The 26,306-nt window shown below is 45.6% G+C and overlaps 1 protein-coding gene across 3 annotated transcripts in view; it reads left to right on the top strand.

Annotated features, from left to right (window-relative positions):
* The window catches only part of LOC132897196 (cadherin-like protein 26), a 229,213-nt gene that overhangs the window by 111,959 nt on the left and 90,948 nt on the right, over window positions 1–26,306 (top strand). For all 3 annotated transcript variants that reach the window (XR_009656266.1, XM_060938630.1, XM_060938631.1), the window contains exons 4-10: window positions 12,461–12,616; window positions 12,826–12,973; window positions 17,763–17,944; window positions 20,094–20,222; window positions 22,205–22,387; window positions 22,653–22,933; window positions 23,190–23,332. Coding sequence is in view for 2 of the 3 variants with exons in the window: in XM_060938630.1 (XP_060794613.1) it covers window positions 12,461–12,616; window positions 12,826–12,973; window positions 17,763–17,944; window positions 20,094–20,222; window positions 22,205–22,387; window positions 22,653–22,933; window positions 23,190–23,332 (1,222 nt within the window). In the remaining variant the exon portion in view is untranslated. The remainder of the gene's footprint in view (window positions 1–12,460; window positions 12,617–12,825; window positions 12,974–17,762; window positions 17,945–20,093; window positions 20,223–22,204; window positions 22,388–22,652; window positions 22,934–23,189; window positions 23,333–26,306) is intronic.

Genomic DNA, 26,306 nt, shown 5'->3' with positions numbered 1-26,306 from the left:
AACTCTGGATGGCCTTTCTGTTTCTTCACATGCAGCTGTAAAAGACCTCAGAGTGATTATTGACCCCAGTCTTTCATTTGAAACTCACATTGATAACATTACTCGGATAGCTTTCTTTCATCTCAGAAATATTGCAAAGATAAGAAATTTAATGTGACGCGGAAAAACTAGTTCATGCTTTCGTTACCTCCAGGTTGGATTATTGTAATGCCTTACTGTCTGGATGTTCCAATAAGTGCATAAACAAGCTCCAGTTAGTTCAAAATGCAGCAGCAAGAGTCCTTACTAGAACTAGAAAATATGACCTCATCACCTCTGTCTTGTCCACACTGCATTGGCTCCCAATTAAATTTTGTATTGATTATAAAGTACTACTATTGACCTTTAAAGCACTGAATGGTCTCGCACCACAGTACCTGAGTGAACCTCTGCTCCACTATGACCCATACTTGCCAACTTTTCAAAATTCTCATGGGGGAGAAAAGTGCGTGAATGACGACATTTTCAATTGGACGAGGGTATGATGTGCAGTTGAAATGATAAAAACAGTGTCTCGTCTTGTCTTGTCTCGTCTTCTTCCACTTTATCCGGGACCGGGTCACGGAGGCAACAGTCTAAGCATGGAAGCCCAAACTTCCCTTTCCCCAGACACCTTGGACAGCTCCTTGGGAAGAACACCGAGGCGTTCCCAGGCCAGCCAAGAGACATAGTCCCTCCAGCGTGTCCTGGGTCTTCCCCGGGGCCTCCTCCCGGGGGGACATGCCTGGAACACCTCCCCAGGGAGGCATCTGGGAGGCATCCGAAAAAGATGCCCGAGCCACCTCAGCTGATTCCTCTCAATGTGGAGGAGCAGCGGCTCTACTCCAAGCTCCTCCTGAGTGACTGTGCTTCTCACCCTATCTCTAAGGGAGCACCCAGCCACCCTGCGAAGGAAACTCATTTCGGCCGCTTGTATCCGCGATCTTGTGCTTTCAGTCATTACCCAAAACTCAGGACCACAGGTGAGAGTCGGAACGTAGATCGACCGGTAAATTGAGAGCTTTGCCTTTTGGCTCAGCTCCTTCTTCACCATGATGGACCAGTAAAGCGACCACATCACTGCGGAGGCTGCACCGATCCGCCTGTTGATCTCACGCTCCATCCTTCCCTCACTCGTGAACAAGATCCCGAGATATTTAAACTCCTCCACTTGAGGCAGGACTTCTCCACCAACCTGGAGAAGGCAAACCACCCTTTTCCGGTCAAGAACCATGGCCTCGGACTTGGAGGTGCTGATTCTCATCCCAGCCGCTTCACACTTGACTGCAAACTGCCCCAGCGCATGCTGAAGGTCCTGGTTTGAAGAAGCCAACAGGACAACATCATCCTCAAAAAGCAGAGATGAAATCCTGTGGTTCCCAAACAGGATTCCTTCCTGCACCTAGAAATTCTGTCCGTAAAAATTATGAACAGAACTGGTGACAAAGGGCAGCCCTGCCGGAGTCCAACATGCACTGGGAACAGGTCTGACTTACTGCTGGCAATGCGAACCAGACTCCTGCTCCATTCGTACAGGGACCAGACAGCCCTTAGCAAAGAGCCCCGAACCCCATACTCCCGAAGCACCCCCCACAGAATACCATGGGGGACATGGTTGAATGCCTTCTCCAGATCCACAAAGCACATGTGGACTGGTTGGGCAAACTCCCATGAACCTTCGAGTACCCTATGAAGGGTATAGAGCTGGTCCAGTGTTCCGTGACCAGGACGAAAACCACATTGTTCCTCCTAGATCCGAGGTTCGACTATTGGTCGAATTCTCCTCTCCAGTACCCTGGAGTAAACCTTCCCTGGGAGGCTGAGAAGTGTGATTCCCCTATAATTGGAGCACACTCTCCGGTCCCCTTTCTTAAAAAGAGGGACCACCACCCCAGCCTGCCACTCCAGAGGCACTGTCCCCGACCGCCACACAATGTTGCAGAGGCGTGTCAGCCAAGACAGCCCCACAACATCCAGAGACTTGAGATACTCAGGGCGGATCTCATCCATCCCCAGTGCCTTGCCACCGAGGAGCTTGCAAACCACCTCAGTGACTTTGGCTTGGGTAATGGACGAATCCACCTCTGAGTCATCAGCCTCAGTCTCCTCAATGGAAGACATGATGGTGGGATTGAGGAGATCCTCAAAGTATTCCTTCCACCGCCCGACAATGTCCCCAGTCGAGGTCAACAGCTCCCCACCCGCACTGTAAACAGTGTTGGCAGAGTACTGCTTCCCCCTCCTGAGGTGCTGGACGGTTTGCCAGAATTTCTTCGAGGCCAACCGATAGTCCTTCTCCATGGCCTCCCCGAACTCCTCCCAGTTCCGAGTTTTTGTCTCCGCAACTGCCCAAGCTACAGCACGCCTAGCCTGCTGATACCCGTCAGCTGCCTCAGGAGTCCCGGAGGTCAGCATGGCCCAATAGGACTCCTTCTTCAGCTTGACAGCATCCCTTACTTCTGGTGTCCACCACCGGGTTCGGGGATTGCCGCCACGACAGACACCGGAGACCTTGCGGCCACAGCTCCGAACAGCTGCGTCCACAATGGAGGTAGAGAACATGGTCCACTCAGACTCAATGTCCCCCGCCTCCCTCAGAAGGTGGGAAAAGCTCTCCCGGAGGTGGGAGTTAAAGACCTACCCAACAGAGTGCTCAGCCAGACATTCCCAGCAGACCCTCACCATATGTTTGGGCCTGCCAGGTCTGTCCAGCTTCCTCCTCCGCCAGCAGATCCAACTCACCACCAGGTGGTGATCAGTTGACAGCTCAGCCCCTCTCTTCACCCGAGTGTCCAAGACATAGGGCCGGAGATCAGATGAAACAGCAACAAAGTCTATCATCAACCTTCGACCTGAAGTGTCCTGGTGCCATGTGCACTTATGGACACCCCTATGCTCGAACATGGTGTTTGTTATGGACAAACTGTGACTAGCACAGAATTCCAATAACAAAACACCACTCGGATTCGGATCGGGGAGGCCGTTCCTCCCAACCACGCCCCTCCAGGTGTCACTGTCATTGCCCACATGAGCATTGAAGTCCCCCAGTAGCACAATGGAGTCCCCAGTCTGAGTACCCCTCAGTACCTCTTCCAGGGACTCCAAGAAGGCCGGATACTCTATACTGCTATTCAGCACATAGGCACAAACAACAGCAAGAGCCCTCTCCCCAATCCAAAGGCGCAGAGAGGCAACCCTCTCGTTCACTGGGGTAAACTCCAACACATGGCGGCTCAGCTGGGGAGCTATAAGTAAGCCCACACCAGCCCGCTGCTGCTCACCATGGGCGACTCCAGAGAAGTGGAGAGTCCAGCCCCTCTTGAGGAGCTGGGTTCCAGAGCCCAAGCTGTGCATGGAGGTGAGCCCGACTATCTCTAGCTGGTACCTCTCAACCTCCCGCACAAGCTCAGGCTCTTTTCCCCCAGCAAAGTGACATTCCATGTCCCAACAGCTAGCCGCTGTGTCCGCGGATCAGGTCATCGAGGCCCCTGCCTTCGACTGCCACCCAATCCACACTGCACCAGTCCCCTACTGCTAGCTGTGTGGGTGGTGAACCCACAGGAGGTCGGGCCCATGTCACCTCTTCAGGCTGAGCCCGGCCGGGCCCCGTGGGCAAAGGCCCAGCCACCAAGTGCTCACATACGAGCCCCAACTCCGGGCCTGGCTCCAGGGTGGGGCCCCAGCTGCGCCATACCAGGCGACGTCACGGTCCTCGATTGTTTCTCCATAAGGGTTTTGGTGAACTGCTCTTGGTCTGGCCTGTCACCTAGGACCTGTCTGCCTTGGGAAACCCTGACAGAGGTATAATGCCCCCAACAACATAGCTCCTAGGATAATTCAAGCACACAAACCCCTCCACCACAATAAGGTGGCATTTCTAGGAAGGGATAATATATATATATATATATATATATATATATATATATATATATATATATATATATATATATATATATCCAGTGACTGGATAATGCAGGAGTGACAGACAGCACAGAGGCACTAATCATGGCAGCACAAGAACAGGCCATAAGCACAAGACCCATAGAGGCCAGGATCTACCAGAGTAGATCAGACCCAAGATGCAGACTGTGCAAAGAAGCCCCTGAAACAGTCCAGCACATAGTAGCAGGGTGTAAGATGCTAGTTGGATCAGCGTACATGGAGAGGCACAACCAAGTGGCTGGGATAGTATACAGGAACATCTGCAAGCAGTATGGAATAGAAGTACCCAAGTCCCAATGGGCCATACCACAGAAGGTGGCTGAGAACAACAGGGCCAAGGTTCTGTGGGACTTCAGCTTCCAGACTGACAAACAGATCCTGGCTAACCAACCGGACATAGTGGTGGTGGACAAAGAGCAGAAGAGGGTGGTGGTGATAGATGTGGTGATCCCAGCTGACGCCAACATCAGGAAGAAGGAACATGAGAAACTTGAGAAGTATCAAGGGTTGAAAGAGCAGCTGGAACGGATGTGGAAGGTCAAGGGTTGCGTGGTCCCCGTGGTAGTGGGGGCACTTGGGGCAGTAACCCCCAAACTGGGAGAGTGGCTCCAGCAAATCCCAGGAACAACATCTGAAGCCTCAGTCCAGAAGAGTGCAGTCCTAGGAACATCGAAGATACTGCGCAGAACCCTCAAACTCCCAGGCCTCTGGTAGAGGACCCGAGCTTGAGGATGACATGGATACCACCCCCCCCCCCCCCCCCGCCGGGGGTGAGAAGGAGGTTTTTATATATATATATATATATATATATATATATATATAAAAACAGTGGATCCCAATTAATTGCAAACCATTTAAAATTTATACAATTAAAGAGTTTTTGAATTGTTGATATTGTTCTATCAGTTATTCTAGGTTATGGGATTCATGTATCAGGCATGAGAAAGCTCATCTCATCTCATTATCTCTAGCCGCTTTATCCTTCTACAGGGTCGCAGGCAACCTGGAGCCTATCCCAGCTGACTACGGGCGAAAGGCGGGGTACACCCTGGACAAGTCGCCAGGTCATCACAGGGCTGACACATAGACACAGACAACCATTCACACTCACATTCACACCTACGGTCAATTTAGAGTCACCAGTTAACCTAACCTGCATGTCTTTGGACTGTGGGGGAAACCGGAGCACCCGGAGGAAACCCACGTGGACACGGGGAGAACATGCAAACTCCACACAGAAAGGCCCTCGCCGGCCCCGGGGCTCGAACCCAGGACCTTCTTGCTGTGAGGCGACAGCGCTAACCACTACACCACCGTGCCGCCCATGAGAAAGCTCAAAGTGAAAAATCTGAAATAATACCAGCGGCTCCAACTTGGGAAATTGCAAAGAGGGAGATTCTCCCTCTCTGCGAATAGCTCAGAAGGAGACAAGTTTGAGCGCCGTAGGCACGAAGGCAAGTTTTATCATCTCGGCTCATTATCTCTAGCCGCTTTATCCTGTTCTACAGGGTCGCAGGCAGGCTGGAGCCTATCCCAGCTGACTATGGGCGAAAGGCGGGGTTCACCCTGGACAAGTCGCCAGGTCACTATCATCTCATCTCATCTCATTATCTCTAGCTGCTTTATCCTGTTCTACAGGGTCGCAGGCAAGCTGGAGCCTATCCCAGCTGACTACGGGCGAAAGGCAGGGTACACCCTGGACAAGTACTATAATATCATATATAAATTAAATAAAATTTTAATAAGATTTAACCAAAATAGTAACAGCTGAATTAACTAAATACTGCACTGTCTTAGTACTACTAAAATGCATCTCTCTCACTAAACACTTTCCAACAGAATTTTTAAAAAACACTAGAAATACTTTCAAAATCCTATCGGAATGCATCAAAGGAATTTGCTCATTTGCAAACTTTGACTGAAAGTTTTCAAACAAAATTTAAAAATGTCACTATAAATCCTACCATACTATCAAAATATACTCCACAAAGAAATTCACTCAAATGCAAAATTTTAGTACTACCAAAATACACTCACTAGTAATCTTTCACTTAAAACCTCAAAACTCTATCAAAATCAATCACTTTCCAGATAATTCACTTGTAAACTTTCACTTAAAACTTTCAAACATAAATTCAAAATAGCACTAAGACACTACCGCACAATTCAAATACACTCACCAAACAAATTTTCTGTCATGCCAAGTTTCACGAAACACTTTAGAAGTTGTACAGTTTGTTTCTGAAATGGTATGGAAGACTGGTTTAATTTCACACTTAAATGTCCATTATATTCTGATTTAAGGTATCTGTAGCAGTTCTTATGTATGGGCGGAGCACAGGAGATGGCAGGACAGAGCTCAGGTTGATAATCCGCTTTGTCACACTTTTCAGTCTAACAACTATATGATCAATTTTTGCAGACACACACTCGGCATCTGGTTCCAGGGAGAGCTCCCCTGCTCTCCTCTCCCTCCTAATATAGGGCACGGTCACTGGGAAGACACACAAACAGGTTAATTGCTCTCAGGTGTAGTGATTCTGCCACTTACCTTCCCTGACTCCACCCTCCTGTCACAGACTGGCGCTTGACCACGCCCCCACTGCCACATACCCCCACCACCCGACTCAGGCCAGGCAGCCGTCCGGCCTGCAGCCGACTCCCCCCCCCCTTGATGGGAGAGGAAGTCCGCCAGGACCATCTGCGCCCCCGGCCTGTGGACCACCTTGAAATTAAAGGGTTGGAGTGCCAGATACCAACGGGTGATCTGCGCGTTGGCATCCTTCATGCGGTGGAGCCACTGGAGGGGCGCGTGGTCCGAACAGAGGGTGAAAGGGCGCCCCAGCAGGTAGTACCAGAGGGCGAGGACCGCCCACTTGATAGCCAGACACTCTTTCTCTATGGTGCTGTAGCACCCCTCATGCACCGACAGCTTCCTGCTATTCTTTTAAGTTCATTTCTTAAGACACGTATTTTTAAGTATGTTACTTCGCTTGTTGACATGCTGATGTACAGGACGGGGCGGTCCTCCCCCTCCACCTCCTGGGACAAAACCGCCCCCAGACCTCTGTCCGACGCATCAGTCTGCAACATAAAGGGGAGAGAAAAGTCAGGGGAGTGTAAAAGTGGCCCCCCACACAGTGCAGCCTTTACCTCAGAAAAAGCCCGCTGGCATTGCTCCGTCCCCTGGACCGGATCTGGTGCCCCCATTTTAGTGAGATCAGTCAGCGGGCTGGTGACGTCCGAATAATTAGGTATAAACCTACGGTAATAGCCAGCCAGCCCCAGGAACTGTCTCACCCCCTTTTTGGTCTTGGGCCTTGGGCAGGCCGCAATTGCTGCCGTCTTATTAATTTGGGGACGCACCTGCCCATTGCCCAAGCGGAAGCCCAGATACCGTACTTCCACCCGCTCAATCGCACACTTCTTTGGGTTGGCTGTGAGCTCCGCTCGCCTCAGCGACCTAAGGACGGCCCTCAGATGTTCGAGGTGCTGCTGCCAGTCATTACTATAGATGATGATGTCATCTAGATTAGCGGCCGCATAAGTGGCGTGAGGGCAGAGGACTCTGTCCATCAGCCGCTGAAACGTAGCTGGCGCCCCAAACAGCCCAAACGGAAGGGTGATGAATTGGTGTAAACCAAACGTTGTGGAAAAGGCCGTTTTTTCTCGGAATAGTGGAGTCAAGGGGATCTGCCAATATCCCTTCATCAAATCCAGTGTCGAATAAAAGCGAGCAGTGCCGAGCCGATCGAGCAGCTCATCAATACGAGGCATTGGGTACGCGTCGACATTAGACACCGCATTGACTTTTCTGTAGTCCACACAGAACCGGATCGAACTGTCGGCCTTGGGTACCAAGACCACCGGGCTGCTCCAGTCACTGTGGGACTCCTCTACGATGCCCATTTCGAGCATGGTCTCAAGTTCTTCTCGAACCACCTTTTTTTTGTGTTTGGGTAGTCTGTAAGGGCGGCTATGCACTACCACCCCTGGGGGCGTCTCTATGTGGTGCTCTATGAGGTTAGTGCGACCGGGCAGGGGCGAGAACACATCTGAAAACTCGGTCTGCAACTGGGCGCCTTCCGTGAGCTGGGTCAGGGAAAGGTGGTCTCCACAGGGGACCGGAGGGGTACGTGATGTCAATGCCCCTTTTTGAACCTCTGGCCCCAGCTCCGCCTTCTCTGGAACCACCGACACCAACGTCATGGGGACCTCCTCCTTCCAGAGTTTAAGGAGATTGAGGTGGTAAATTTGTAGCGCCCCACCCCTGTCCATTTGCCTCACCTTGTAGTCAACGTCCCCGACTCGCCGTGTGACCTCAAAGGGACCTTGTCACTTGGCAATCAATTTGGAGCTCGAAGTGGGCAACAGTACAAGTACTTTATCTCCCTCAGTGAACTCCCTAAGGTGCGTACCCTTGTTGTACAGGTGGGCTTGCCGTTCCTGGGCCTGCCGCAAATTCCCCTGGGTTAGGTGGGTGAGCGTGTGGAGTTTTGCGCACAGGTCGATAACGTATTGAATTTCGTTCTTGCTTTGTGAAGGTCCCTCCTCCCAATTTTCCTGCAGCACATCTAGAATGCCGCACGGCTTATGCCCATATAATAATTCGAACGGGGAGAACCCCGTGGAGGCTTGGAGAACCTCTCGCACTGAGAACAACAAGGGCTCGAGCCACTTATCCCAATTACGTGCGTCCTCACTTACAAATTTTTTAATGATATTTTTGAGGGTGCGGTTGAACCGTTCTACTAAACCGTCCATTTGTGGGTGATACACACTGGTGCAGATCGGCTTAATCCCCAATAACCCATACAGTTCGCGCAGTGTCCGTGACATAAATGTAGTGCCTTGATCAGTCAGAATCTCTTTCGGGATTCCGACTCGGGAGATGATACGGAAGAGTGCCTCCGCAATACTGCATGCTGAGATATTGCGCAGAGGCACTGCTTCCAGGTATCGCGTTGCATAGTCCACCAGAACTAATATAAAGCGGTACCCTCGTGCTGACCGATCTAATGGCCCAACGAGATCCATCCCAATTCTCTCAAACGGGGTCTCGATCAATGGAAGAGGGCGCAAAGGCGCTTTTGGAATGGCCGCTGGATTTACTAACTGGCATTCGCGGCATGCCGTACACCACCTACGAACATTGCCGTGAATCCCCGGCCAATAGAATCGGGCCATTATTCGGGCTAGTGTCTTGTCCTGCCCTAGGTGTCCAGCCATGGGATTAAAGTGAGCCACCTGGAATACCAATTCCCGGCGGCTCTTTGGAATTAAAAGCTGTGTGATTTGCTCTTTCGTCTGAGTGTCCTGCATAACTCGGTATAATCTATCCTTCATAATAGAGAACTAGGGGAAGGACGGGGTGGCGTTCGACGGGAGTGTTTGACCATCGATTACTCTCACTTGGTCAAATGCATGTTGCAGAGACTCGTCTCGCGATTGTTCTAACGGGAAATCTGTGAAGGATTCCCCGAGAGAGAGAGGAGGAGCCTGGGGCTCCTCACTCTGACACAGAGATGACATAGACGGCTCTGTGACAGCTGCTCCCACCAAAGCGACACCAGGACCTCCCCCTGCTAAATGGCAGGACCCACTCTCTACTATGCGTGACAACAAACCCCGAAATCCTGGCCAATCAGTCCCCAAAACCAAAGAGTGGGTAAGGCGAGGATTAACCGCCACCTTCACTATAAATGTTTCCCCTCGGAAAAAAAAGTGGACTGACACCAAAGGGTAGCTGTGAACATCCCTGTGCACACACAACACCTTCACCCCCTGTGCTCCCCCCAGTGCCTCATTTTGAACCAGGCTTTGGTGAATTGAGGTCTGATTACAACCAGAATCCACCAACACCTGATATGTATCCCCTTGGATACTCACTGGTATGCGATATGCTCTGGCCCGATCGAGGGTGGCTTCTGGCGCGTCAGGGATCCGAACCACTGCGCCCACCTCCATTGCTGTGCACTGCTGTTGGAGGTGGCCCGGTTCCCCGCAGCGCCAGCACAGCGGCCCGGGCTTCCTCTCTGCACCGGTGTTCTGGGGCTCACTCACCTGAGGGGGGGAGAGACAGACACAGAAGGGAGAAACGGGAGGGCACCGCGGGTGCTACGGGCCGGCTGGGGTAGCGCCGGCCCCCGCCTCCGTGGTGGGTGAATGGGGCAAGGACGGGACACAGAAGGAGGGGGGAGAGAGAGAGAAGAGAAGAGGCTGTCTGCTTTCCTGCCACTGGAACAGCCACCAAATGGTCCTCCGCCAGCTCGATGGCCTGATCCAGCTACGCCGGGCGGTGGCACTGGACCCACTCCGTGGTTCCTGTGGGCAAGCGCGCGATGAACTGCTCCAGCACCACCTGATCATCGATCTCCTCGGCGTCACGGTTGTTGGCTCTCAGCCACCGCCAGCAGGCGTCCCGGAGTTGCTGGCCAAATGCGAATGGGTGGCCGACTTCCTCCAAGCGCAGAGCGCGGAAGCGCTGGCGCTGTTGTTTGGGGGTGCGCTCCACGCGCTGGAGGATGGCCCGGTGAAGGTCTGCGTAGGCCAGCCGGTGGTCGGTGGGGAGCTGTAGCGCGGCCAACTGTGCCTCCCCCGTTAGCAGGGGGAGGAGGCACGCCACGCGCTGATCCATCGGCCACCCCAAGGTCTCCGCGACTTGCTCAAAGAGCATGATGAAAGCCTCGGGGTCATCCTGCGGGCCCATCTTTGTCAGGGTGAGGGGGGATGGGCCCGCAATAGAAGCGTTGATTGTCCCCGCCAACGTGAGGAGGTGCCGGAACGCCTGTCGGTCCTCCTGCTGGGCCAACACCAGGGCCTCGAAGCGCTGCTCCTGCTCCTTACGGAGCATGACAAGCGCCTGGTGCTGGCTTTGCTGGGCCGTGGCGAGGGCGTGGACCAGGTCGGTGAATGGGGAAAACTCCATGGGGCGGTTCGGTGTTCTGTGCTCCCGGTCCCGGGTTTCGGCACCACTGTAGCAGTTCTTATGCATGGGTGGAGCAAAGAAGACAGCAGGACAGAGCTCAGGTTGATAATCCACTTTATTGTCACACTTTTCAGTCTAACAACTATATGATCAACTTTTACAGACACATACTTGGCGTGTGGTTCCAGGGAGAGCTCCCCTGCTCTCTGCTCTCCCTCCTTATATAGGGCGCGGTCACTGGGAAGACACACAAACAGGTTAATTGCTCTCAGGTGTAGTGATTCTGCCACTTACCTTCCCTGACTCCGCCCTCCTGTCACAGACCGGCACTTGACCACACCCCCACTGCCACAGTATCTTTACCTTAAAATGTGTATCTGGCTGGTCAAACATTTGCTTATCCATAGAAATTCATTCTCCATGCAACCTGATATTTGCATTCATATTTTTGCCATTTGGAATTGGGTTTAGTGGCCATGATGACTGACTGCGGGTGGCATGGTGGTGTAGTGGTTAGCACTGTCGCCTCACATCAAGAAGGTCCAGGTTCGAGCCCCGTAGCCACCGAGGGCCTTTCTGTGTCGAGTTTGCATGTTGTCCGCGTGAGTTTCCTCCCGGTGTTCCGGTTTCCCCCACAGTCCAAAGACATGCAGGTTAGGTTAACTGCTGACTCTAAATTGTCCATAGGTGTGAATGGTTGTCTATGTGTCAGCCCTGTGATGACCTGGTGACTTGTCCAGGGTGTACCCCGCCTTTCGCCCATAGTCAGCTGGGATAGGCTCCAGCTTGCCTGCGACCCTGTAGAAGGATAAAGCAGCTAGAGATAATGAGATGAATGACTGCTTGTAAAAAATGTCGGACAGCCTGGGTGAATCCTACATTTTGGAAGTGACTGTCATTCTGTTTGTTGATTGGTTAAAAATCAGTTGATGTCAGCAGTGTTTCTCATACGATTCTGATTGGACATAATCGGGAGTATTTTTAATTTGGCAGTAGGGATTTCCCCAAACCAGGAGATTATCCAGTTTTTAACAAATACAATCAGGAGGCGGGAGACGGAGGCTAAAATCTGGAGCTTCCCGCCGAAATCGGGAGCCTCCTGCCAAAATCGGGAGGGTTGGCAAGTATAACAACAGGTGTCTCAGCCATTTTGGGTAATGATGTTACCTGGGGGTTCTGAACAGGCTTTCCTCATGGATTAGGAGGCTGATTGCAAATAGAATAATGACTTTTCTGACTCATCCCAGCTCTCAACCATGACCAGGATCAAAATAAAAACAAAATAATTACATTAATTGAAATTTTAGGAAGGTTTGGGGAAAACTCGAGGTCTGTCTTCTACTAAGCAGCCATCATTGGTGGGTGTACCATGTGACTCTCTCAGATATAAGTCTAATTAATTAAACTTGATGAACCAGATATTGACTCTCAGATACCAAGCTGCCATGCATTCTGTACAGTACATGGGATCCAATGAAATTGTTCATGCTGCTCAGACTTTCTGCAAAGTTTAAGATGAACTAATTTAATCTGAATTGGACAGAACTTTTTGTTTTACTCTTTTGGCTTCAGTTGTACAATGATAAGGATGTGAATCACACCCTCAAATTCAGCATCAGTGGCCACGGTGTGGATGAAGAACCATTAGGCACGTTCTCCATTAATGAAAAGACTGGTGAAGTCTTCATACACAAGCCCATAGACCGAGAAACCTACCCGATTATTCATGTGAGTAATCAATTATACATTTCAATAAGATCTTTTGAGAGTATTTTTCTGAATTTGTATTTATTTAATTTATTTCCAAGGAATTTATTCAGTCTCTAGTTGTGTTAATGTTATAGTTAATCAAAATGAATTATCATTTGAGTTTATTTCAGGAACATAAAGTTAAAATTAAATATCAATGGTTGTCTTATTGCATTTTTCATAACTAGGTGAATTTTGATGTGATGGAAGAAAATAGTGGGAAAGTTCTTGACAAAACTTTGGCTTTCGATGTGGCCATAACAGATAAGAACGATAACCCACCTGTATTCATACCTCAGGATTTATACATAGAAGTTCCAGAGAACATAAAAGAAGGTGAGAATCACACTGTTTGTAAAAATTCTATTCTTCATTGTTAAGAAGAAAAGAAAGGGTTTCCTTATCAAAAATTATTCCTGTTGAGGAAGTTAACAACTCTTATTTAAGCAAAGAAATAGAAATAGAAATCCAGCCACTGGGGGTGCATAAGCGTACTCTTGGTGCCAGTCCCAAGCCCGGATAAATTGGAGAGGGTCACGTCAGGAAGGGCATCCGGCCTAAAACCGTGTCAAATCTAACATGTGGATTGAAAAGAGAAATGCCATATTGGATCGGTCGGGGCCCGGGTTAACAATGACTGCCTCTGGTACTGTTGGTCAACAGGGTGCCAGTAGAAAGTATGCTACTGTTGTGTCAAAATGGAGAAGGAGAAAGAGACGGGGGAGGTGTGTTAGGAGAGAGCGTGAAAGATAGAAGGGAAGGAGCTTAGAATTGGGGGTAGGGACACTGAATGTGGGAAGATTGACTGGCAGAGCAAGAGAGTTAGCATGTATGATGGAAAGAAGGAAGTGGGACATTTTGTGTGTGCAGGAGACGAGGTGGAAGGGAAGCAAGGCCAAGAACATTGGAGGTGGATGCAAGTTGTTTTATTATGGAGTTGATGGAAAGAGAAATGGTCTTGGCATTGTTTTGAGGGGAGAGTTGGTCAACAGTGTGATTGATGTGAAGAGGGTATCAGATAGAGTGATAGGCATGAAGTTGGAGATTCAAGGAGTGGTAATCAATGTTGTGTATGTGTACGCCCCACAGGTTGGATGTGAGAATGAAGAGAAAGAGTCTTTCTGGGAAAAGATGAATGAAGTGGTAGAAAGTATACTGAGGGAGGAGTTTGTGCTGATAGGAGCAGATTTCAACGGACATGTTGGCGAGGGAAACAGAGGAGATGAGGACATGATGGGCAGATATGGTGGAAGAGAGAGAAATGTGGAAGGGCAAATGATGGTTGATTTTTCAAAGAGGATGAATTTGGCAATAGTCAATACATACTGTACTTCTAAAAGAAAGAGCAGCACAGGGTGACGTTTAAGAGTGGAGGAAGATCTACACAGGTGGCCTACATACTCTGCAGAAGGGGTAACCTGAAGGAGATTGGAGACTGTAAAGTGATGGCAGGGGAGAGTGTAGTGAGACAACATAGAGTGGTTGTGTGCAGGATGAGCTTGAAAGTGAAAAAGAGGAAGCATGAAATAGTGGAGCTGAAGATTAAGTGGTGGAAACTAAAAGAGATTGATCATCAGAAGGAGTTTAGGGAAGACATGAGATGAGCTTTGAGTGGTAATGGAAGTCTGCCAGAAGATTGGGATACTACTGCTATACTAGTAAGAGAGGCAGCAAGGAAAGTGCTAGAGTGGTCATCGGGAAGGAGGAAGGAAGACAAGAAGACATGATGGTGGAACAAAGAAGTGCAGGAAATTATAAAAGAGAAGAGGCTAGCAAAGAAGAATTAGGACAATCAGAGATATGAGGAAAGCAGGCAGTTATACAGAGAGATGAGACAGAAGGCAAAAAGAGCAGTAGCGAAGGTGAAAGCAGATGCATACCAGGAGTTGTATGAAAGACTGGAGACCAAAGAAGGAGATAAAGACCTGTATAGATTAGCTAGGCAGAGAAACAGGAAAGTGAGGGGTGTACAGCAGGTAAGAGTGATGAAAGATGTAAATGGAAATGTGCTGACAAACAAAGAGAGTGTATTAAGAAGGTGGAAAGAGTACTTTGAGGATTTTTTAAATGAGGAGAATCCAAGAGAGAAAAGGTCAGATTCATTGGAGACAGCAAATCAGGAAGCAGAGTTGGTTAGTAAGGATGAGGTGAGGGCAGCCATGAAAAGAATGAAGACTGGGAAAGCAGTTGGACCAGATGGTATCCCGATTGAGGCTTGGAGATGTTTGGGTGAGACGGCTGTGGAGTTCCGAATGAGATTGTTTAATAAGATCCTAGAGAATGAGAAAATGCCAAATGAATGGAGAGTGTGCAAGTCGCAATATACAAGAATAAGGGATATGTACAGAGCTGCAGTAACTACAGAGGGATAAAATTGATGAACCACACCATGAAGTTATGGGAAAGGGTATTGGAGGCAAGATTGAGAAGAGAGGTAACAATCTGTGAACAGCAGTACGGGTTTATGCCAAGGAAGAGCACGTTGGATGCAAATTTGCTTTAAGAATGTTAATGGAGAAGTACAAGGAAGGCCAGAGAAAGCCACATTGTGTGTTGTAGACCTGGAGAAGGCATACGATAGAGTGCCGAGAGATGAGTTATGGTATTGTATGAAAAAGTGTGGAGTGAATAAGAAGTATATCAGAGTGGTGCAAGACATGTATGAGAACAGTGAAACAGCAGTGAGGTGTGCAGTTGGAATGACTGAATGGTTCAAGGTGAAGGTGGGACTTCATCAAGGATCTGCTTTGAGTTCTTTCTTGTTTGCCATAGTGATGGATAGCTTGATGGACAAACTGAGGCAAGAGTCACCATGGAACATGATGTTTGCGGATGATATTGTGATACCGGTATGTGGTGAAAGTGGAAAGGAGGTTTAGTTGGGTTTGGAGAGATGGAGGTATGCATTGGAACAAAGAGGAATGAAGGTGAGCAGTAGCAAAACGTGCGTCAAAGAGATAGGGATGAGAGTGTAGTGAAGATTCAAGGAGTAGACGCAGGGGTTAAATTGGGATAGGTTATGTGGGGGGGCTCTGCCTCGTACCTGCCCCTGCCCCTGCTGCCCTGCCCCAATATACTTTTTGGAAAATAACCCTCTAATTTGATAACTATATCATATTGCACAGAGATATACACCTTATCTGTGTGTTGTAGGCCTATGTGTGTCTTGTAGTGCCCCCCTACACATTATGGCAGTTTGAATGTAGATTGGTTGGCCAATGTAACAGATTGTACAGGTTGTTGTACATTGGTTTGAAGGAAATGATTAGTGAGGGGTCTGGGGGTCCTCCCCCAGAAGTTTTTTATTATCATACATGTTATTTGCTGAATTCTGGTGCATTTTAATAAGTTGTTAGCTGGCTTTACAGAGGTAGGTTGAGCAATATCATGTTAAATCTTGTCACATGCCTACAGGTGAAAAATGTGAAGGAGAAATGTTCAGTGAGAAAATTTGAAGGCTTGCACAATCTTAAACCAAAACAGTTGATTTATTTTGGAGGATAAATGTTAAATATGCCAAAACACTGTCAGTCAAATTGTCAATCAAATATATTCATGCAGTGAATGCAACCAAATACAAACAACACTATAACATTGGAAGCATTTATTATTATTGTTATTATTATGTATTCAATTATTTATTTGGCATGTGGTGCTTTTTGTATTGTCTAGAACATACATAAGATGAGCATATTATAGCAGCAAAATAGAAGCACAATCATTTGAATGCAGCAAAAGTTTTGCTGCATTCAAATGATTGTGCTTCTATTTTGCTGCTATAATATGCTCATCTTATGTATGTTCTAGACAATACAAAAAGCACCACATGCCAAATAAATAATTGAATACATAGGACTATGGAAATTGAACTCGCCAAATGCACAGACAGTTCGTTCAAGCACCTCTGATGGATTAGGATCGTATGCAGGTAAAAGGGGAGACGGTGTACAGAGAAAATTATAAACAAGTCACAACGCTGAAACACAAGCCCAAAAACCCGCAAACCACGACTTCTGATTTTTTTTTAAAGCGAGCTCACAAAAAAAGAAACCCCAAAGTCGCTTATAAAAAGCGGAATTGGCAACCCACGCAGTGTTCCAGAAACCAGAATCTCTGATCGCAAGTTCTGTTCTAAATAGCTTTGACAGGTCGTCTTGTTATCAGGAAAACTATGATCTATCTCATAAAAGTCATGGGTTTATTGATTAATAAAACGATATTTAATTATTCAGAACTGAAAATCGTGAAAAGGGTTTGTTGCTTTTGATGTGTGCGTGATCATATGCCATCCGCTCCGAGCTTATGTGCCGGGGCTCAGCCCCAGACAGCCCCGGCCCAATTTAACCCCTGAGTAGATGTAAAGAAAGTTGGTAAATTCAAGTACCTGGGGTCAACTGTGCAGGAAAATGGGGGCTGCGATAGTGAGGTGAGAAAGAGAGTGCAGGCAGGGTAGAGCAGTTGGAGAAGGATTTCAGGAGTCATTTGTGATAGGAAAGTCCCAGCAAAAGTGAAAGGTAAGATGTATAAGACAGTAGTGAGGCCAGCTATGATGTATGGATTGGAGACCATACCCTTAATGAAGAGACAGGAGGCAAAGTTGGAAGTGGCAGAGTCGAGGATGTTAAGGCTTGCGATGGGAGTGACAAGGTTGGACAGGATAAGGAATGAGCACATCAGAGGGACAGCACATGTGGAGAGCTTGGGAATTAAGCTAAGAGTGATGAGACTGAGATGGTATGGGCACATCCTGAGAAGAGATGCAGAGCATGTTGGAAGGAGAATGTTGAGGATGGAGCTGCCAGGCACATGAAAACAAGGAAGGCCAAATAGGTGATACATGGATGTGGTGAGAGAGGACATGAAAGTGGCAGGTATGGTAGAGAAGGATGCGGAAGACAGGGAGCAATGGAGACGAAAGATCTGCTGTGGCGACCCCTAATCAGGAGCAGCCAAAAGAAGAAGAAGATTTAAAAAAGAACCTTTTGAAGAACACTATGAAAAACTCCTGGAGTTATTTCTACATTTTTTTTCTTGATTTCTTACCCCACAAAATCCAAAGCTACACTACATTAAAGTGTAGATTCAAAATAATTCTGTATGATTTTATCTCACTTTTCACAAACAGGTCAGCTTCCTGTTTCATTGCAAACAAGAGACAATGATGAGAAAAACAATAACAATTCTCGCATCTCCATGAGGATAGTGTCTCAGGAGCCAACACTGCCAAAAATCTCTCTGGAATCCTTCTTGGATGGAGAAAGCAGCATGAACAAAAATCTTGTCTTGACTGGTTGCTTTGATTACGATGTGAGTGTGAACATGCACACAGTACCAGTCCTACCTTATCATAGCTTCATTATTCATTCAGTACTCATTCAGTACATACTTTTTATGCCTAGATCATTGCCATGATTTGTTTAATGGACTAAAAGTAGGCAGACTCCAACGTGTTTAAAATATTACATTGAAAATGTACATAGGTTTTACTTTTACTACATTGTGAAAAGATTTCAAAATTACAAAAGTTTCTTAAGGGAAAAAAACACACTGTGTCATGATATTGTAGGAAAATAATCAATGAGGTGGTATGATGAAGCAGAGGTACTGTTACCACTTGTAGCTGGAATTACAGTGGTGCTTGAATGTTTGTGAACCCTTTAGAATTTTCTATATTTCTGCATAAGTATGACCTAATACATCATCAGATTTTCACACAAGTCCTAAAAGTAGATAAAGAGAACCCAGTTAAACAAATGAGACAAAAATATTGTACTTGGACATTTATTTACTGAGGAAAATGATCCAATATTGCATAGCTGTGAGTGGCAAAAGTATGTGAACCTTTGCTATCAGTATCGGGTGTGACCCCTTGTGCAGCAATAACTGCAACTAAACATTTCCAGTAACTGTTGATCAGTCCTGCACACCGGCTTGGAGGAAATTTAGCCCATTCCTCTGTACAGAAGAGATTCAACTCTGGGATGTTGGTGGGTTTCCTCACATGAACTGCTCGCTTCAGGTCCTTCCACAACATTTCAATTGGATTAAGGTCAAGACTTTGACTTGGCCATTCCAAAACATTCACTTTATTCTTCTTTAACCATTCTTTGGTAGAACCACTTGTGTGCTAAGGGTCGTTGTCTTGCTGCATGACCCACCTTCTCTTGAGATTCAGATCATGGACAGATGTCCTGACATTTTCCTTTAGAATTCACTGGTATAATTCAGAATTCATTGTTCCATCAATGATGGCAAGCCGTCCTGGCCCAGGCACAGCAAAACAGGCCCAAACCATGATACTACGACCACCATGTATCACAGATGGGATAAGGTTCTTATACTGGAATGCAGTGTTTTCCTTTCTCCAAACATAACTCTTCTCATTTATACCAAAAAGTTCTATTTTGGTCTCATGTTTCCACAAAACATTTTTGCAATAGCCTTCTGGCTTGTCCACGTGATCTTTAGCAAACTGCAGATGAACAGCAATGTTCTTTTTGGAGAGCAGTGGCTTTCTCCTTGCAACCCTACCACGCACACCATTGTTGTTCAGTGTTCTCCTGATGGTGGACTCATGAACATTAGCCAATGTGAGAAAGGTCTTCAATTGCTTAGAAGTTACCCTTGTGACCTCGCCGACTATTACACACCTTGCTCTTGGCGTGATCTTTGTTGGTCGACCACTCCTGGGGAGGGTAACAATGGTCTTGAATTTCCTCCATTTGTACACAATCTGTCTGACTATGGATTGATGGAGTCCAAACTCTTTAGAGATGGTTTTGTAAACTTTTCCAGTCTGATGAGCATCAACAACACTTTTTCTGCAGTCCTCAGAAATATGCTTTGTTTTGCCATGATACACTTCCACAAACATGTTATGAAGATCAAACTTTGATAGATCCATGCTCTTTAAATAAAACAGGGTGCCCACTCACACCTGATTGTCATCCCATTGATTGAAAACTCCTGACTTTAATTTCACCTTCAAATTAACTGCTAATCCTAGAGGTTCACATACTTTTGCCACTCACAGATATGTAATATTGGATCATTTTCCTGAATAAATAAATACCCAAGCATAATATTTTTGTCTCATTTGTTTAACTGGGTTCTCTTTATCTACTTTTAGGACTTATGTGAAAATCTAATCATGTTTTAGTTCATATTTATGCAGAAATATCGAATATTCTAAAGGGTTCACAAAAGTTCAAGCACCACTCTTTTGTCAGAGCTGCTTTTATAGTAAATGAGTCACCAAACAGATTTGAGAATTCAGCTGTGCTATAAATTTACTTATTTGCTATTTATGAATTTAGCATCTAATTTATGGAATTACATTTTAAATTCATGAAAGATGGTATATAAATAAATATTAATTTTAAAGTTATTGTTGCTATTAACATGCGCACACAGACACATACTGTACTAACTCTTGCTTTGCTCTCATGTGCTTTAGAAAGTAAAGAAATATAAAATGCTTGTCGAAGCACGGGATCATGGAACACCATCACTCTCATCCACTACCACTGTAAATTTTGCCATCACTGACTCCAACACTCACGCACCTGTGTTCACTGCTCCAAAGGTGAGGATTTGCCTCTGTCTCTACCTCTACCAAATACTGTTTTACTTTATGAGTGGCAGATTACAGTAGATCCATATGATACAAATAGATGGCCAACTTTTCATTATTGAATGAAATAATCTGGACGACACATTAAATGAAATAAAACAAGTCTGTGAAACTGTGCTGGAGCTATGAATACCATTCTTCTATAAGATTTTCTCTCAGTTGGTGTTTTGATGGTGGTGGTGGAATGCTCTGTTAAACAATTCACTATAAACACTCCAATAAGTATTAAACTGGTGAGTGTGAAGGCCATAGCATATGAGTTACATCATTTTCATCCTCAGGAAACCACTCACTAAGCTCTTGTGTCCTGTGAATGGGAGAAGGGTCTTCCTGGAAGAGACCACACCCCATCATGAAAGATATGTTTCATCATAGGATCAAACTGGGGTGGGTTACCCAAAAGCCTCTTAAAGTTAAGAGCATCTTAACTAGGAGAGAGAGTGTTCATTGTGATGCTTGCTTGACCCTTTTATGATGATCTTTGTGCTACAATGCTTTTGGGAAACCCACCCATGATCAGTCAGGAGAACACTGGGGAAGAGTGGATCTAAAGCATGCTAGCAAAAATAAATCAATATTCCACTCAGCAAAACATCACTGGATTTTCCTTTTATTAGTCACCCAACTGTAAATGATGTCATATAAAATGAAATTTGAGAGATACAATTGTATGAATATTTACAGAACAGACAATCCATCCATCATGATCCTTAACCGCTTATCCTGTGCAGGGTCGCATGCAAGCTGGGGCCTATCTCAGCTGACTATGGGTGAGAAGCAAGGTACACCCTGGACAGGGGTGCAGATACTTTTTTGAACTGGGGGGGACAAAGCTGCCAGCAAACCAACCCCACCCCCACCCCCAACATGTGTTGTGCAAGGAATATACTCTGATGCCCTCAGGGCGGCGACATTACTCAGCTAAGACAAAAAAACCATCACTCCTTCATCCCTGCAACCATTAGCTTAGACCTACTAATAAATAAAGAGTAGGAATAGAGCACACCTGTGATGTCTGGTGCTCTCATGTGCTACATGTTCCTTATGAAACAATATGCTCGCTGAAATTATGGCAGGGAACGCCAGATTAAACATTAAAACTGCCTTCTGAGCACTGTATCTACAGGCTACCACCGAAAGAAGGAGGCTACCAGAAAGGCATCTCTACTCCGTACGATTTTACTTTCACTACGACATTACTTTGAACAGACTATCAAAAAATTGCAAGGTGATATGATAAAGTAAGGCACAGTTTACTTACAGTTGTTGTTTTTTGAAAAAACGATGCAATCATTTTCTGCCTTTTCGGTTTGGCACCCTTCATCATGCCGTGTTGGGGTCCTGAACTAGGAGCTGTCCCCGATATGCCTGTCAAACTTGTTGTGGGTAACTATAGCAACCAAGCTCGAGCTCGCAACCTGTGCAGTCTGCACAGATCAACCAACCGAATATCAGTCTTTGTTTTGTTTTATGTGAGTTGTTGCAACTATGTATGTACTGCTGTGCACCTCAATAAACCGAATGGTAATTAGTCTTTTGATTTTTCCATGAGGTTTGCCTTATGCAAAGAAAGACAGCATAGACGTTTTTTCCTCCCTATAAGTGGGGGGGACCGAACGAGGTGAATTTAAATCTGGGTGGGACGAATCCCACCCGTCCCCTCCTCTATCTGCGCCCATGACCCTGGACAAGTCACTGAATCATCTCAGGGCACCATTTACTAGATCTTCAATTTAATTAATCAATATACTCATTGCATTTCCTACAAGTCGTTTCATACATGAAGTAAAGAATGGTCCTGAAACTGAACACACATTGCACAACATGCTCCTGAAAAATGCATTTTAATGGTTCACCTTGTCTGGTTACCTAGCCCCTTAAATTTAAACATATGGTATTAACTGATTAAACTTGTTGTATTTCTTCTCGTCCAGTTAAATGCTGAGGTTATGGAGATGGAAACCAGGGAGATATTAAGGATTCCTGTGGAAGACAAGGATACTCCCAACACTCCAGCATCCAGAGCAGTATTCACTATCCTGAAGGGTAATGAGGAGGGCAACTACAAGATTGAGACAGACCCACTTACCAATGAAGGAGTGCTGACTGTCATCAAGGTAGATATCAGGAATTCACAGTAGAATAGCACAGAATTGTATGGGTAAGCTTTGAGAAATATAAGCATGATATATATTTTATCAAGGACAATTCTGCACTTTTTAGGTATCCTAATGTACAAAGACTTGTCAGTTCATTAGGTACAACAATTTAGTAACTAACACACTGGCAACTCTGTGTGTGGTTCAGAACTTTTTTATAATTAACTCTACATATTTTGAAGAAGGTGTTTAATATGTGGATATTTATGTCCTTGTTTCACAGGGAAAGGATTACGAGAGGACTACTCTAACTGAGCTGGAAATAGGAGTCGAGAATGAAGAGCCATTATTTTTATGCATTGATGGAAAGCCAGTAACTCCTGTACCAGAGACTTTAAAAGGAAAGAGCACAGTTAAAGTCGCTATTAAAGTCACCGATGTGAATGACCCACCGAAGTTTCAGAATAAAATTCAGAAGGTTTACAGGGTTGAGGAAGAAGAGCCAGGAGATGTGTTGTACATACCCACAGTCACAGATGAGGATTCAGACCCAGCTAAACTGAGGTATGTATGAAAAGTAGCAGGTTTTACTGTGGATAATGACATGAAGTTGGGTTGTGTTTAGCCTCAGATAGTTGCTGCAATTTTCTCAATCTGGCAATTTTACAAACTATGATACAACCTTAAGGACTTATTTACAAAGGCTTTAGGCTTTGAACTATACAAATTTAAAGAGCAGATTATTTATTTATTTATTTATTTATTTTCTTTTCCACAACTGTGGAGAAGGGGGGGATGATAACTGGATTTGTGTTTCAAGGTATGAGCTAGTAGAAGATCCAGCTAAGTGGATGTCCATAGACCCACAGACAGGCAAGATCACCTCAGCAAAGAAGATGGACCGCGAATCTCCATATGTCCACAACAGCACCTATACTGTCGTAATGAGAGCAATAGATGATGGTATGATTTCCTAGAACAGACTTTATTTATGTTTTACACAGTTCTAATGTAACTAAAATAACCTGTTCTGATGTACTGGTACCACGGTACTGTTCAAACAAATTAAACAATGTGTTGTTTTCTAACAAAGAAAACATACAGCACCAGTCAAAAGTATGGACACACCTATTCATTCATAGGTTTTCTTTTTCCTGTATTTTGACTATTTTCTAAATTACTGAACAGTGCTGATTACAACCCCGATTCCAAAAAAGTTGGGACAAAGTACAAATTGTAAATAAAAACGGAATGCAATAATTTACAAATTTCAAAAACTGATATTGTATTCACAATAGAACATAGACAACATATCAAATGTCGAAAGTGAGACATTTTGAAATTTCATGCCAAATATTGGCTCATTTGAAATTTCATGACAGCAACACATCTCAAAAAAGTTGGGACAGGGGCAATAAGAGGCTGGAAAAGTTAAAGGTACAAAAAAGGAACAGCTGGAGGACCAAATTGCAACTCATTAGGTCAATTGGCAATAGGTCATTAACATGACTGGGTATAAAAAGAGCATCTTGGAGTGGCAGCGGCTCTCAGAAGTAAAGATGGGAAGAGGATCACCAATCCCCCTAATTCTGTGCCGACAAATAGTAAAGCAATATCAGAAAAGAGTTCGACAGTGTACAATTGCAAAGAGTTTGAACATCTCATCATCTACAGTGCATAATATCATCAAAAGATTCAGAGAATCTAGAAGAATCTCTGTGCGTAAGGGTCAAGGCCGGAAAACCATACTGGGTGCCCGTGATCTTCGGGCCCTTAGACGGCACTGCATCATATACAGGCCTGCTTCTGTATTGGAAATCACAAAATGGGCTCAGGAATATTTCCAGAGAACATTATCTGTGAACACAATTCACCATGCCATCCACCGTTGCCAGCTAAAACTCTATAGTTCAAAGAAGCAGCCGTATCTAAACACGATCCAGAAGCGCAGACGTCTTCTCTGGGCCAAGGCTCATTTAAAATGGACTGTGGCAAAGTGGAAAACTGTTCTGTGGTCAGACGAATCAAAATTTTAAGTTCTTTATAGAAATCAGGGACGCCGTGTCATTCGGACTAAAGAGGAGAAGGACGACCCGAGTTGTTATCAGCGCTCAGTTCAGAAGCCTGCATCTCTGATGGTATAGGGTTTCATTAGTGCATGTGGCATGGGCAGCTTACACATCTGGAAAGACACCATCAATGCTGAAAGGTATATCCAGGTTCTAGAGCAACATATTCTCCCATCCAGACGACGTCTCTTTCAGGGAAGACCTTGCATTTTCCAACATGACAATGCCAAACCACATACTGCATCAATTACAGCATCATGGCTGTGTAGAAGAAGGGTCCAGGTACTGAACTGGCCAGCCTGCAGTCCAGATCTTTCACCCATAGAAAACATTTGGCGCATCATAAAATGGAAGATACGACAAAAAAGACCTAAGACAGTTGAGCAACTAGAATCCTACATTAGACAAGACTGGGTTAACATTCCTATCCCTAAACTTGAGCAACTTGTCTCCTCAGTCCCCAGATGTTTACAGACTGTTGTAAAGAGAAAAGGGGATGTCTCACAGTGGTAAACATGGCCTTGTCCCAACATTTTTGAGATGTGTTATTGTCAGGAAATTTAAAATCACCTAGTTTTCCCTTTAAATTTTACACTTTCTCAGTTTAAACATTTGATATGTCATCTATGTTCTATTCTGAATAAAATATGGAATTTCAAAACTTCCACATCATTGCATTCCGTTTTTATTTACAATTTGTACTTTGTCCCAACTTTTTTGGAATCGGGGTTGTACGTCAAACGTATGAAATAACAATTGGAACAGATATGAAATTGTGTTGTTGAAAAAAAAAGCATTACAAATATGTTTCAAATTTTACAGTGATGCTTGAAAGTTTGTGAACCCTTTAGAATTTTCTATATTTCTGCATAAATATGACCTAAAACTTCATTAGATTTTCGCACAAGTCCTAAAAGTAGATAAAGAGAACCCAGTTAAACAAATGAGACAAAAATATTATACTTGGCCATTTATTTATTGAGGAAAACAATCCAATATTACATATGTGCATGGCAAAAGTATGTGAACCTTTGTTTTCAGTATCTGGTGTGACCCACTTGTACAGCAATAACTGCAACTAAACATTTGCGGTAACTGTTGATCAGTCCTGCACACCGGCTTGGAGGAATTTTAGCCCGTTCCTCCATACAGAACAGCTTCAACTCTGGGATGTTGGTGGGTTTCCTCACAAACTGCTCGCTTCAGGTCCTTCCACAACATTTCCATTGGATTAAGGTCAGGACTTTGACTTGGCCATTCCAAAACATTAACTTTATTCTTCTTTAACCATTCTTTGGTAGAACGACTTGTGTGCTTTGGGTCGTTGTCTTGCTGCATGACCCACCTTCTCTTGAGAGTCAGTTCATGGACAGATGTCCTGACATTTTCCTTTAGAATTCACAAGTATAATTCAGAATTCATGGTTCCATCAATGATGGCAAGCCATCCTAGCCTAGATGCAGCAAAACAGGCCCAAACCATGATACTACTACCACCACCATGTTTCACAGATGGGATGAGGTTCTTATGCTGGACTGCAGTGTTTTCCTTTCTCCAAACATAACTCTTCTCATTTAAACCAAAAAGTTCTATTGTGGTCTCATCTGTCCACAAAACATTTTTTCCAATAGCCTTCTGGCTGGGGCGGCACGGTGGTGTAGTGGTTAGCGCTGTCGCCTCACAGCAAGAAGGTCCTGGGTTCGAGCCCCGGGGCCGGCGAGGGCCTTTCTGTGTGGAGTTTGCATGTTCTCCCCGTGTCCGCGTGGGTTTCCTCCGGGTGCTCCGGTTTCCCCCACAGTCCAAAGACATGCAGGTTAGGTTAACTGGTGACTCTAAATTGACCATAGGTGTGAATGTGAGTGTGAATG

This window comes from Neoarius graeffei, chromosome 13, assembly GCF_027579695.1.
Source record: "Neoarius graeffei isolate fNeoGra1 chromosome 13, fNeoGra1.pri, whole genome shotgun sequence".
Lineage (NCBI taxonomy): Eukaryota > Metazoa > Chordata > Actinopteri > Siluriformes > Ariidae > Neoarius > Neoarius graeffei.
The sequence above is the reverse complement of the archived record's forward strand: the minus strand, read 5'-3'. Positions and strand labels throughout refer to the sequence as shown.